Source organism: Erpetoichthys calabaricus, chromosome 4 (genome assembly GCF_900747795.2).
Source record: "Erpetoichthys calabaricus chromosome 4, fErpCal1.3, whole genome shotgun sequence".
Lineage (NCBI taxonomy): Eukaryota > Metazoa > Chordata > Cladistia > Polypteriformes > Polypteridae > Erpetoichthys > Erpetoichthys calabaricus.
Window position 1 is genome coordinate 202,513,837 of NC_041397.2, and position 14,450 is coordinate 202,528,286.

The 14,450-nt window shown below is 37.6% G+C and overlaps 2 protein-coding genes across 3 annotated transcripts in view; both read right to left on the reverse strand.

Moving 5' to 3' along the window:
* pcp4b (Purkinje cell protein 4b) overlaps nucleotides 1-14,450 on the reverse strand; it is a 679,051-nt gene that overhangs the window by 449,705 nt on the left and 214,896 nt on the right. The gene's annotated exons all lie outside the window — the stretch shown is intronic.
* Nucleotides 1-14,450, reverse strand: part of igsf5b (immunoglobulin superfamily, member 5b) — a 190,574-nt gene that overhangs the window by 37,063 nt on the left and 139,061 nt on the right. For both annotated transcript variants that reach the window (XM_028800190.2, XM_028800189.2), the window contains one exon: nucleotides 4,007-4,031. In XM_028800190.2, coding sequence (XP_028656023.2) covers nucleotides 4,007-4,031 — 25 coding nt within the window. The remainder of the gene's footprint in view (nucleotides 1-4,006; nucleotides 4,032-14,450) is intronic.

The window sequence follows — 14,450 nt, forward strand, 5'->3', positions numbered from 1 at the left end:
ATGTCCAGGTGCAATTGAGGAATTTCCAGTGTGTTGAGTGAATGGGTGCCACCACATTGGCCCAGTAACTGTGAATCTTGCTTAAATAAAAGTAGGATTGCTGTGATTCTGTATTGAAGATGCTGGGTTCAGAAAATGGATGGAGGGAAGGCTTTAAGAATTAATCATTAATCAAGATAGAGGACATAAACCTAACCAGATTTCTTAGCATGCAGGATTAAAAAAAAAAATCCCTGTGTTCAGAAGAATGTTGCAATCCTGAATGACCTCATTTTAACAGCCCATCTAAAAATTGACTACTCTATTAATATAACACAGACAAGTCCATTGTCTAACAGATAATGACAGCAGAAGTACATTCAATTCCAGTTTTAAATGTTGTTTTTTTAATCTACATAACAATTATAAAAAAATATGACATATGAGTATTAAAACTGTCAAGTGGATGTATTAAATAGTGCAACTGTCTGTAGAACAAAATTATTCTTCTTTATCTCTGTATCAATACAGCACAGTTTGTTCTTCATGTGCAGCTTTGTTTTTCAACCCATAGACTTGAAATTTGGCAGACAGGTACTTTTCACCATAATTATGGTTTCTGACACCATTTCAGCCTTGGCTCAAGGTCAAAAAGAGTGGCATGAAAGTACAACATAATTTATAAACTGTGAAATAGCTGTAGTAGAAAAGTGTGGTGTATTTGCCTTTCAAGCCAGGTGTCTTGGCTCAATTCTGGCCCACTCCGTTTTACTTTTTTCTTTAATCAAGCATTTCCCTGCCTTTTTTTTGTATCATGGACCAAGGCACCCTAAAGGTTGAGACCTTTTTGTCTGTGCAGTTATTTATTGCTGTTTGGAGCTGCAGGGTTAATGTCTAGTGATGTACAAAATAGAACAGTTTCATTTCACATCCAGCTTTTTGAAACTAGTATTAAAATTTGTTTTGCAGCCCATTTCACAATTGTTTACAAGAAAGATACTTAAAAAGATTTTTTTGGTGGTTTTCACATTTTCTTTATTATTTTTAGGGTGGAAAACAAGCCTTATTTACACTTCCAGGTTCGTCTGTGTTCTTTTCGGCAGCTGTGTAATGCAGCGGTCTCAAACACCGGTCCTGGAGGGCTGCAGTGGCTGCAGGTTTTGTTCCTACCCTTTTCTTAATGAGTGACCTGTTTTTTGCCGCTAATTAACTTTTTTGAATTAATTTTATTTGACTTGCTCTTGCAGACTCAGACCCCTTCATTGTTTCTTTTTCCTTAAATAGCAGCCAAACAATAATGAGATACAAAATAAACAAAAACATGACCAGCAAACTGTGTCCATCATACAGTATCAGAAAATAAAGAAAGATGAAGGTCTCAGGAATGTCAATCTGCTCAGACCCCCAAAACATTTTACCAGTGCTCTTAGAAAAGAGAAAATCAACAATTTTGGAAATGTATGCTATTGCATAATGAGAGCAGCAACAAGCCATGGAATTAAAGAATGGTTTAATTAACAACATGAATCGGAGCCTAATTAAACAACTGGTTAGAGTCAAATTGGTTAGAGTTTGTGACCGTGACTTAGTCGGTCTTCTGCTGGCTCACTTACTTCACATTTCATTTCTGTTTGGGTGCCATTCAAGGAAAGAAATTAAGCAATTCAGAGGAACAATGAAAAAATTCAGGGGAACAAATCTTAAAAGACAAGTCTATTAAAATGAAAGGAAAAGGTCACCAATTAAGAAAAGGGTTCGAATGAAAACCTGCAGCCAATGCATCCCTCCAGGACCAGAGTTTGAGACCACTGATGTAATGCATATACTGTTGCACTCTAGTAAAATCAATTCTATTTCTGCCTCTCACTCACAACTCCATGAAGGACTTTAATGCATTTTTTAAAAATGGCTCATTCTGCATATTTCCACACAAAGAGGCAGCAAAACATCCCATTGTGTATAGCATTGTGTTTTCTCCACAGGAAAACCTCACTGTATAGGAAGCCACCAAGTGACCTAGACACCACCATCTCTGATTTCTTAATCCTCATGGAAAAGGTTGAGGATATGCACTCTCCAAGCACCATGGAGTTTCAAGTTTCTGTTTCTGATTTCAATCACCAAGTTTATCATAATAATTGGCCCAATGGAGGTCAGACTACCAGAACACATCTGATGACTCGACAAAATGTCTACAGGTGACAGGAAATGAATCGGGTCATTTTTTAAAAATCTTTGTACTTAAATACTAAATAACAGGCAACCACATGCAGAAATAATGCACGTAAATGATTTCAGACATTTCTTCTTGTACGAATGGAACAAATTTTGCTGGAAGCGAAACACAATTTTTTTTGTGTAGTAAAATATAAAGTTTTGCTGTGAATTTAATTTTGCACAAATCATTTTGCTCAACACTGGTGATGTCTCGTCACTACACCATCATCTCAATCTGCATGGCACTGATCCTGTATTGTTTTTGAAGCTATACTTAAATCTCTTAATGTGCCGGGATAACCAGTAGTATTTAGTGTAGTCACAATAATTTTCTCACTTTAAATATGCGGTAGATATTTTTAAATAACGCCTGGGAAAAGCAGAGTAACACAGCTGTTTCTGCGTAAATAAGGCTGACTTGGCATCTCTTGGTAAACTCTACATGCGTGTTTGTTTGTATGTCTGTTGCAGCCTCACTCTAAAACATATTTTCACTCAGATTAGTCCCACTTAGCATACAGGAGATGATACAGTGCTGGTAAGGATCAGAGAATCTGATATCTTATTGTCCTCTAAGAGAGTCAAGGCTGGGGGGGCTGTCAAATGACAGGGCCTGTTAAAGCCCTTTGCGGCACTCCTTGTGTGATTTTGGGTTATACAAAAATAAATTGTATATTGTTGGGTTTCTTGGCCAAGAATTATATGACGTCAGAGGCTAGCTTTAAAGTTGACTGGTTGAAGGTAAATGCCAGTCTGACCAGGGTGGCATTGGGGGGCAGAGTGAGTGGCCACACACTTAATGGGATGTGAATTCGTATTTATACCATGGATTCCTCTCATCAGATCAAAATACCCCTCCCATTTCAAACAGATACAGTGCCCTTGCTTTTTCATGGGAAAATGTGTATCTCTTGATCAGATGAGTGTAAAGCTAAAATTGACAGTGGTGTTTTGAAACGCACATGAACACATCTAATATTATAAAAAATGTATAAGTATTGGGTTTGTGTCTGAAGGAAGGTTAAAGCAATATGGAAAAATTTCCATCCACTAATTGAAGCTACTTATTAATGTATGGGGCTATGGAAAGTGTATCCCTGCAGTACTGGGCACATTCAGTTGCACTTCCACTGCCATAATTTAGTTACCAATGAATATGCAGGTTCGTGCATTTCTTTGGCATTATGGGAGCACATTAGGGTATCTTTATAAAACAAATGTGGACCATGAGAAGAATGTGCAAATTACACAGTGACAGTGTTTAGACTGGGACTAACACATGGGACCCCACAACCATTCTGATCATGTGTTGTCATCAAAAATATTTTTTTCACTGTTCAAGACATTCAATACGGCAAAAAACGTTTTTTAATTATTTACCGTAGACAATGTTTTATATAGTTAAAAGACATAAGATCACAAAATAATGACACACCCATGTGTGCATGAAACAAACAGATGAATCAAATGACTTAAGTGAACTCCATAAGGCAGAGTGAATATATTTAGATTTCTTTCTGTGCCACTGACTCATTTCTTTGCCTGAATATAGGGAAGAAAAAAGTGTATGCTATGTAATTAGAAAGTCATGTCTGAGATTATAATATTTCCTCTGTGGAAAACCAAAAAAAAGAAACAAAAAGAAAAAGATATCTGGGCACAACACTTAAAAAAAAATAATTAGCTAAAAGAAGCCTGAAGGATTTTTTTTCCACTTTTTTTGTGTTTTTTAGATGATGAAAGGATTCTCCCACAGCATTTTAAAAGAGAATAGTAATTGTACTGCTGGAAAGTCTGAAGATTCACTTGCCTCTTTTTGTCTTGATAGCTGGACCCTGAAAGAAAATGAAATATGACTTTAATACTGGGTGTAATTAAACAATCTGTCTTCTATTCATAAACTGTTGAAATCAAGGGAAAAATGGTTTTAAATGTCCTGGAAGGGGACAAAAGGAGAGGTTTTAAATTTTGAGGTCAGTTACATTTTGCAGTTGTCATCTGTTTCCTTTTCACTCCATCTTGCCTGTATATCTTAGATGGACTGTAGATATCCATCTATGCCTGCAACCTCTTTATAAATTACCGAGGTAGATGAAAATCTTGACTTTGAGTAAATGCAGTGGACACATTAAACCTCAGCTGGCTCCACCACACTGGCTTCCTGGTAAATTCAGAATCATCTATAGGACTCTGTTATCAATGTACAAAGATTTAGACACCAATGCCACCTGATTGCACTGTTATTAATTTTTTCTGATAACTAAAATATTGTTAATGTAGTTTCTTGTTCTCTAAAAGTTTCACTACATAACTCTTGACAAATACTCTTTTAACCTTTTTCTTTCCATTACAGATAGGTCTCTACAAAGGTTTGTTTGCAAGGCTCCATCAACTATAATATTTAAATCAACAATAAAAGTTCAACTCTTTAACTCTTTCATTTTGCTTTATCATCCTTCCAAATACTATGTAAAATGGAGTGTACTGAGCTTTACTATGTTTATAAAGTAGGATACAAGTAGGAGGAAGCAGTTGAAAAACTTTTTTGAAAAGAGGTTCAAAGCAAGAATGCTAACACATGCTCAAAGTCATTATAGGCCAGTGTCACATTACATGACTTTTTGTATGTCAGATTTGGTGATTTCAACCACAATCCCAACCCTTTATTTTTTTCATTCTGTTATGGTCAGATGGATGAGCTTGTCTTCTGTTTGTGAGGTCCACAGCCCCCATGCTGCCTGACGGAGCTGCCGTTGTACTAGTGCTGTACAAAGGGTTAATAGCTGTGCTAATAGCTGTGCTAAGTTCAGTTGCAGTGTTGGCCCTTTTTTCTTTTTTCCATTCTGTTTTAGTACATAAAACATGAGGCATCGGACAGACAAGCTTATCTTCTATTTGTGAGGTTCAAAAAATGTGTGTTCCTTATTCCTCGTCACTACATTCTATGCATTCTTCTTCCGGCTGAATGCCCATTGGTTTTCAGCTCTTACTGTGAAGGTCTAGGTTGGCTCCATGTTACCTTTTCCCTACAGGAGCCTCTAGAACCCAGATTGTCAGTAACATACCCAAGGGATGAGCCAGCGGATTAGGACAAACACACATACACAGCAAGGGGTAGGTGTAAGTGCAAAGTGCTTTTATTAAAACAGTCAAAAACAAGTGTCCAATGGTACAGCACTCAGAAACTCATAAATAAATAAATAATCCTTTTAAAATCAAGTGCTTGTGGAGATTAAAAATAATCAACCCAATAAATATTTCTTTAAAAGCGAGGTTAAAAAAAAACAGTGCAGGAAGCTGAGGCAACCCTGTAAAAACTGACATCTCCTCTACTCACCTCCCTCAAAGCCTTACAGCAGTTGAAATGCCCCTCTGACAGACACATTCTTCATCTAAGTACAGGCCCAGATCCCTGCTGTTTCCATGTCTCCCGACTGGTCTCCCAATCCGTATCCAGGCTCGGGTCCTTACTGTCCATGAACCTCTTTAAGATAACAGCCATCCCAGACTTACGCGGCGAGCAGTACGCCTCCTGATCACTCCAGCTTTCTGAGACGCTCAGCCGCAGTGATCAACTTCAGTAGCTTAGAGTCATCTGCATGCTCCCTCCAGGATTCTCCTCCTCATGGCTGCTCATTCTCGGTAGCTTGCTCTTGCACCGGCTCTCTCTCCCATCTTCCTGACTGCATCTCACTCCTTACTTTAACCTCCTTTCTGTTTCTTTCTTTCTTGTCTCTCTTTCTTTGATCTCTGCTCTGATCTTCCCCTTATATCCCTCCGTGCACTCAGCACCTCAATCACACACCGCAGAAACCCAATGAAGCAATTGAAACAAACTGCACCCTCACATGAAGGTTACCTCACCAACCTCCTGCAGTTATGTGAGCATGCACATCCACAGAGATTGAGCCGGCCATTCAATTACTTATTTAAGAACAGCCCAACTGTCTAGCCACGGACTCACTATACCACAGAGATCAACCCCCCCCCACAAACCAAAGACAAAATCAAACCTGTTTGACCTGTTTGATTTTATCATAGCCAGTCACTGACTTGTTGGTCATAGGTATTGAGTATGTCACATTACACGTCTGATTTCATGAAAGGGACCAGTATATAAAGGCAATGACTGAAAATCAATGGAAAAGTCATCCAATGTGACATAGTCTTTGGATAGATAGGCATGCTGTAATAACATGTAGATGGCAATGACCACATTTAAAGTAAACAATATGGCTGCAGCCCTGAAAATCCAGCACAAAATGGTGGGATCCAGAGAACAAAGTGCAGTTGTGGTGATGCAACCCAACATAATGATGAAAAAATATCAAATTTCATCAATTTTAAATGATGAAAATTGAACAAAAACCCAAGTCTGGTGCCAGAGATATTCAATACCTTCTGACAGAACTTATTTTCCATGTTCTTTAATTCTTCTCTGCAGCTCTTCTATGAAGGACCACGTGTCACATGCATTATGTGTACTGGTCACTCCAAATCCAATTCCATAAAACTGCTATTGCAGTAAAGTAAGAGAGCCAAAAAAAAAAATAGCTGATCATTGATCAACACAGCAGGTATCTTTTTCAAGCATTAACCTGTTAAAGTGCATGAAGAGACATAATTTATGACACAATTTTTTTTTATTGCAAATTGATCACCATTTCAGGAAGCAATACTCATTATATGTAAGTAGAGAGGTCTATCCAATGAAGCTTTCACTTTACAAAATAGATTGAATCATTTCTTGACTTAAGCTTTCATTTTGTTTATTGCTTGTGTAAACAGCATCACATGGCCATTCAGTGGAAATTTTCGCTATTGCCTTTATTTTAAGTTTGATTGGTAAAAAATATATTAAATAGACTATTGAAACAGCACTAACAGTTTCTTTCCAAAACATTAAAATTTTTAATCTGAGAAAGCCCTGGTAACCTGTCTTAATAAAATGTGCTTTCTCATGTACATGATGGATATTGCATGAGCTTTGAGTGTGTAGTTTTCATCAGAATGCATAGGTGGTCCTTTGTGCTGTATTGTCTTTCTAATAATTGTGCTGAAAAGGTGTCTTGAAATCACAGTTTAACCATATATATTTAGGATGTGCTATTGGGTTAATTAATTCCATCCATCCATTTTCCAACCCGCTGAATCCGAACACAGGGTCACGGGGGTCTGCTGGAGCCAATCCCCAGCCAACACAGGGCACAAGGCAGGGAACCAATCCAGGGCAGGGTGCCAACCCACCGCAGGGGTTAATTAATTAAAAAGTGAAAAATGGCTACTATCAAAAGACATGTACTGTATTATGATGCAACCAAATATCTGATGAATTTATTTTATACATATCAGAATTTGGTTTCACCTTTTTATATACAACTGGATTTTCATTCAACTCCTCATTTAATTTTAGCAAAAGAGGTCTAAAACGTCTCCAAATTGGAGGAAAGATTACAAAAAAGTTTTCCCACACCTGGCAGTCACATATGGAGGATGGATGAGAGGAAGAATATTACAATGGGGATTTGACAGGGACAGCCATGTACAACAGGTGGAGAGCTTCATATGTGCAGAGTTCTTTATAAATTATGACCTTACTGAATTTGAAAATTTACCAAACAAACGTTCCTTTTGAAAACCTGAGTCTGACTATTCTAACAATATAATTTTCTTATTATTCTGATATACAGTATGGTTTATTTTAAATATTAGCACAGTATTAATAAAAAAAAAACTTTTCTGATTTACATTAAGAGCAGATGTGTTTCTGATCTTCTTATCTGATGTTTCAGATTTTACACAATACTACTGCGTCAGCATTGCCAAGAGCAAGTCACTTGTGCAGTACATAAGTGCTGACTTCAGACATTGAAAAAAAAAATCAGTTTTCCTTCTTAATGAAATTCAAACGTTATTGATGTTATGATGGAGCGTTGTCAATACACATCTTAGAAATGCTTTTCCATCTTTGTATATGTTATGTACAGTACAATAATAGAATTAGAGCAGACTTTCAATATATACTTACTGTCTGCATTAAATTAGTTTATTTTTTCAAATTCACTTTTGTAAGCTACATAAGTCCAAATTGTGTTCCTTAAAAAATACTGCGATATGGTTCAGTGGACACTTTCATGATGATGCCTCTTAGGATATGCTGTGCCTAAAGCGCAATTTATTGTACACAGACCATGCAAATTTGTTACGCCGTTGACCCTGCTTTGGATGCCATTATAAAGCACAGTGTGCTTCAAAAACTGCTTTCACCTTCTTTACTGAGGTTGAATTCCCCCCCGTGGAATGTCCTGGCAATACAATTAGCTCAGCAAAATTGCTTCTTGGCATTCTTACATCTTTTAGAATTCTGTGACAGATGTAAAAGGACATTAAGTACCAAGACATGAAAATACAATAACATAGAAGTAATTGCAAAAACAACAATACTTAGCAGAAAGAGGGTTTGAAAGTACTACACTTAAGCCACACATATGACTTATAATGTCACATAGTGCTCACTCCAACCTAAAGTCAAAAAGAGTCCACCAAGAGCTACAAAATATAAAGGAGTGGAGATTCACATAGAGTCCACCCAAAATACCCTCCTGCCCCATTGGACTTTGCAGTTGTTCCTTGGGTTTCTGCCGCAGACCCCGGAAGACTTGTAATGGTACAGGGTAAAATAAATGTAGCAGAATACACGGAAATCCTAGAGTAAATCTTGATGCAGTCTGCAGGAAACTGGCATTTCGGGAAAATAATGAGAAAACAACCTCAATCCTAAATCCAAAGTTACACAGAAATGGCTTAAAACAACAATGTTAATGTCCTGGAGTGGTAGAGTCAATTTCCAGATCCCAATCCAATCGAGAATTTGTGGTGGGAATTGAAGAAGGCTGTTCACTCAGCGTTAATCCTACAAACTTACAGAGCTTGAGCAGCTTTGTGAAAAAGAATGAGGAGTGTCCAGATGTGCAAAACTGCTACAGGCCTGTGCACAGACTCAAGGCTCTCATGGCTGCCACAGGTGCATCTACTATATACTGACTTGCAGGACATGAACTTTTATGTGATCGATTTTTTGGAGTTTCACATTTGCAATTCATTTAGGCTACTTTGCAGAGATCTGTTTTCACTTTCACATTAAAGAGTCTTTATCTGTTGATCAAGACAAAGACGTCAAAGTAAATCCACTGTAATTCAAGGCTGTATAACAATAAAATGTGAAAACTTCCAAGGGGATGAATACTTTCTTTAGGCAGTTTATGCAGGACAGAGCATAAACATCGGTCATTATGAAGTGCTTCGAGCAACTAGTCAAAGGTTACATCTGCTCCTCCCTCCCTGACACGCTGGATCCTCTCCAATTTGCTTACAGAGCAAACAGATCGACAGAGGATGCCGTTGCGCTAGCAATAAACATTGCCCTCACCCACCTGGAAAGAGGAAATACATATGTAAGAATGCTGTTCATAGATTACAGCTCGGCATCAACACCATCATCCCCTCAAAACTCGTCTTGAAGCTTGACGACCTTGGGTTGGGGGACGACCATCTGCAGATGGATTTTTCTCTTTCCTCACAAACAGGTCCCAGGTGGTGAGAGTCGGCAAACACACATCCTCATCACTCATTTTAAACACAGGAGCGCCGCAGGGCTGTGTGCTTAGCCCCCTCTTGTATTCCTTGTTCACCCATGACTGTGTTGCAAAACACGGCACAAACACCATCATCAAGTTTGCAGACGACACAACAATCATAGGCCTTATCACTGACAATGATGAGACGGCCTACAGAGAGGAGGTGCTGGCATTGAGTAATTGGTGCCTAGATAACAACTTGTCTCTTAACGTCAGCAAAACCAAGGAGATGATTGTGGACTATCGAAAACAACAAGGCAGAGAACACCAGGCCATCTACATCAGTGGCATAGAAGTTGAAAGGGTCAACAGCTTCAAGTTCCTCGGAGTAAACATCACCAAGGATCTCTCGTGGACCCTTCACATAGACACTGTGGTCAAGAAAGCTCGCCAGCGGCTCTACTTCCTGAGGAGGCTGAGGAAGTTTGGCATGAATGCCAACATCACCTCAAACTTTTACAGCAGTGTAGTCGAGAGTCTGCTAACGGGCTGCATTACCGTCTGGTATGGGAGCTGCTCTGCCAGCAGCCGGAAATCACTACAGAGAGTGGTGAAGGCAGCAGAGCACATCACGGGCAAGAGTCTTCCTGCCATTGAAGACATTTACCTCCATCGGTGCTTGCGTAAGACAAGCAGCATCATAAAGGACCACAGCCATCCAGCACGCCAGCTGTTCTCCTTGTTACCGTCCGGCAGACGATACAGGAGTCTGGCTGCTCGGACTACAAGACTTAAGAACAGCTTTTACCACCAGGCCATTCGACTCCTCAACAGCAACACCTGAACACTTACATACACTTACATTACATCTACATTGCACTACTCACACACAAACTGTACCTGCACACACTCTGAATACTGACTGGAACATGCATCTGCACTTTATGGAATATGCATCTGCACTTATAAAACATTATCTGTGCAATAACTGTCATTTGTACTTGCTGCTCATTCAACTCATATTGCTCTATAACTTCTTTTAAAACATACACATTTTATTTTATATGACTTGTCTATTTTTAACTTGTAATCTTTTTTTTTAAGCTTTATTGGATCTAGGCTGAGTGACTTGTTTTTCTCGTCATACACATTTCATTGTATGTTGACCCTGTGTTAACCTATATATGACAAATAAACCTAAACCTAAACCTAAGCTAGTAGAAAGTCCCCATGCATGTTTATTTTATCTTATGCTGGAGAGAAGACCTGTAGTATTCATTGAACATACAGCTGTATGATTATATAGTTTCCTTCAAGTTGACACCTGAGGAACTAATGGAACAATATCCTAATGCAAGAGCTTCTGCAAAATGCACAATTCTGCAATAGGTGAAAAGAATACACAAAAACCAATAAACTCCCCCAGAGGTTGCAACTGACATTGCATATTGCATGGGAGGAAACTCTCATAAATCAGTGTGATGATTGTCTCAGAAGGCGTTGTCATGAAGGTCTTGCTGGTGTGTACTATGTGGTTTGCAAGCTACTTTTTTGTGTGTTACATGGTATATTGTATTTAGATGCCCTTCCTTCTATAGCACATATGGAATATGATAAGTTCACAGTACACATTGTAACACATCTTAAACAAACTCATTTAAGTCTTTTTTTTTACTGCTTCTTGCATGACACAACAGTAAGTCAGGAAGAAAGGAAAGCTTTTTCTTTAATCGTTCAGATACTGTCATGACTGTACAAGCTGCCTATTCATCATTCATACTCGGTAGCTTTATAAAAAAAAATGAAGACTACTAGATTCACAGAGAGATTTTTAAAAAGCTCTCTTTTTAAATACTACAACTGAAAAATTCATTTACATTATTTATGGCAAGCCAAATTAACATTTAGAGATATCCCAAAATGAATTTCAGGTATCTTAAAATGTAATTTACTTTTTAAGATATCTGAAACTCGCTTTGAGATATCTTAAAATAATTTCTTTCACATTTTAAGATATCTACAAAACATTTTGAGATATTTCAAATGCATTTCAAGATATCTCAAATGAATTTTCAAATATCTTAAATTGACCTTTCATGCATTTTAAGATATCTTAAATGCATTTCAAGATATCTCAAAATCATTTCCTGTAAAACTGTCTATTATTTCAATGGGACTTCTTGTTTATTATAAGATATCTTAAAATGTATTTGAGATATCTTGAAATGAGCAGGAAGTGATGTTGAGATATCTGAAAATGTATTTTGAGATATCTCAAAATGGACAGGAAGTTGTTTTGAGATATCTGGAAATGTATTTCAGATATCTTAAATTGTATTGTAGATATCTGAAAATGCTATTGAGATATCTTGAAATACAATTTGAGATATCTTGAAATACATTGCTAGATATCTGAAATGGAGCAGAGACCCATTTTAAGATATCATGAAATTAATTTTAGATATCTCAAACAACAATGAATTTAAGTTATCTTAAATGCTTTTTGAGATATCTTAATTATATTTCGAGATATCCTAAAACAACTTCCCACTCATTTTAAGATATCTCAAATTCATTTTGAGATATCTGAAATGCATTTTAAGATGTCTCAACAAAACTTCCTGCACATTTTAAGATATCTCAAATACATTTTCAGATATCTTAAAATAGACAGGAAGTCCCATTGAAAGAATAGGAAATTTTACAGGAAGTGATTTCGAGATATCTCAAAATGTATTTGAGATATCTCAAAATGCACAGGAACCTATTTCGAGATATCTGGAATTGCATTTAAGATATCTTAAAATGCATTTCAGATATTTCAAAATGTACAGCATATCACTTGAAGATATCTTGAAATCTATTTGAGATATTATAAAATGCGTTTTAGATATTTTAAAATAGATGCATTTTTAGATATCTGTAATTCAATTTGAGATATCTAAAATGCATTTCCAGATATCTTAAAATTCATTTTGAGATATCTCTAAATCCGCAGACCTGATAGGAGCTCTGATGACTTGAAACTGTGCCTTAATTCAAAAAAAACAAAAACGCTGAGTCTCTGTCTGGGTGCCTTCTGCAGAAATATGTGCAGTGTACATACTGAATGTAATGGCAGAGTCAGCGATCTTCAAGCTGCCTGAAGAACAAAAAGCATGCTGTCATTCAGAGGAGCTAAAAGAAAATTTTCTTTAATACGTCCATTCAGGTTTTTCACTCCAAACATGTCGCAAATATGATCATCAATTCACTCTTTTGAGGACTAATATCAAGAAGGCAGATCTTCTCATCCTAAATTGGTGCCTGTAATTTTTTTTCCCAGCAAAGAAAACTTAACACACTCTTGAAGGCACTACAATGCTAAGCCTGTTCTCAGAAGTAAAAGAGAGAGAATAAAAAAGAGAGAAAGAGAGAAGAAGCCCTAGTAGGATTCCACTTGTTAACATCTGGCATACTCCAAGCTGCATTGTTTAATTTGTCAGCAGGTCAAAAAGCAGGTCCATGCTTGATTCTGCAAGGTCTTTCCTTTGTCCTGTATCTCAGTGCTCCGCAACCGGTGTGCCACGGCACACTGGTGTGCCTTGAGCCGATACAGGTGTGCCGCGGTCAAATAAGACAATTTTCTAACTAAATAATATTTCAACGGTCCTCCTTAGAAACACAATAACGAGAATACGTGCAATGAAATATTTGCGTAAATAGCCTTTTAAAGGTTTCATAATTTTATGTGTCATTTCTCTGAAATAATAAATCCCATCGCCTGGCGCCTACGACGTACGCCCAACGTAGTCGCCAGACAACTGCGTAGTATGCTTTGATAGGCAGAGCGCCCCGTGCCCTCACCTACATTCAATTCAAGCCGACGTATTAATCGTGCTATGTCGCATTCACTCGTCTTGCGACAGTAGTTATCATTCATTACTATTAGTTGTGTTGCTGAATTGTGTATGGTTAACGTTCTTCGTGATTCATATTTAGTTTTATACCCCTTTAAATATGGATACATTTTTACGTGGAAAAGATTCGTCTTCACGTACAGATGATGAAGAACCCAGCACAAGTGTTGCAAAAAAAAACAAAGAAGATTGTGAAAAGGAAGTACAACGAAGACTACATTCGATATGGATTTTCGTGGTGTGGTCACGAAACGGCTCCAAAGCCACAATGCATCATTTGCGGCGATCAGCTATCAAACGAGGCAATGGCACCCAGCAAACTAAATCGGCATCTAAATTCAAACCATCCCAGTTACGCCAAAAAAGACAAACAATATTTTCAGAGGCGCTTAGAACAAAATCAAAAACAGAAGCAATTTATGAAATCGGCCGTTACGGTTTCTGAAAAGGCCTTAGAAGCTAGCTACCATGTTGCAAAATTAATTGCACGTCAGAAAAGACCACATACTATCGGCGAAACACTTATTAAACCAGCATGCATGGAAATTGTTCGACTTATGCTTGGGCCCAATGAAGTTAAGGAAGTGAATAAAGTTTCGTTGTCTGCCGATACTGTTAAAAGACGTATTCACGACATGTCAAGCGATATTTTAGGAACACTGATTAGAAAACTGATATTGGCTGAAAAATTTGCGCTTCAAATTGACGAATCAACCGATATTAAAAATAAAGCACAACTGATAGCTATTGTATGTTTCGTTGACGAGGACTTTATTAA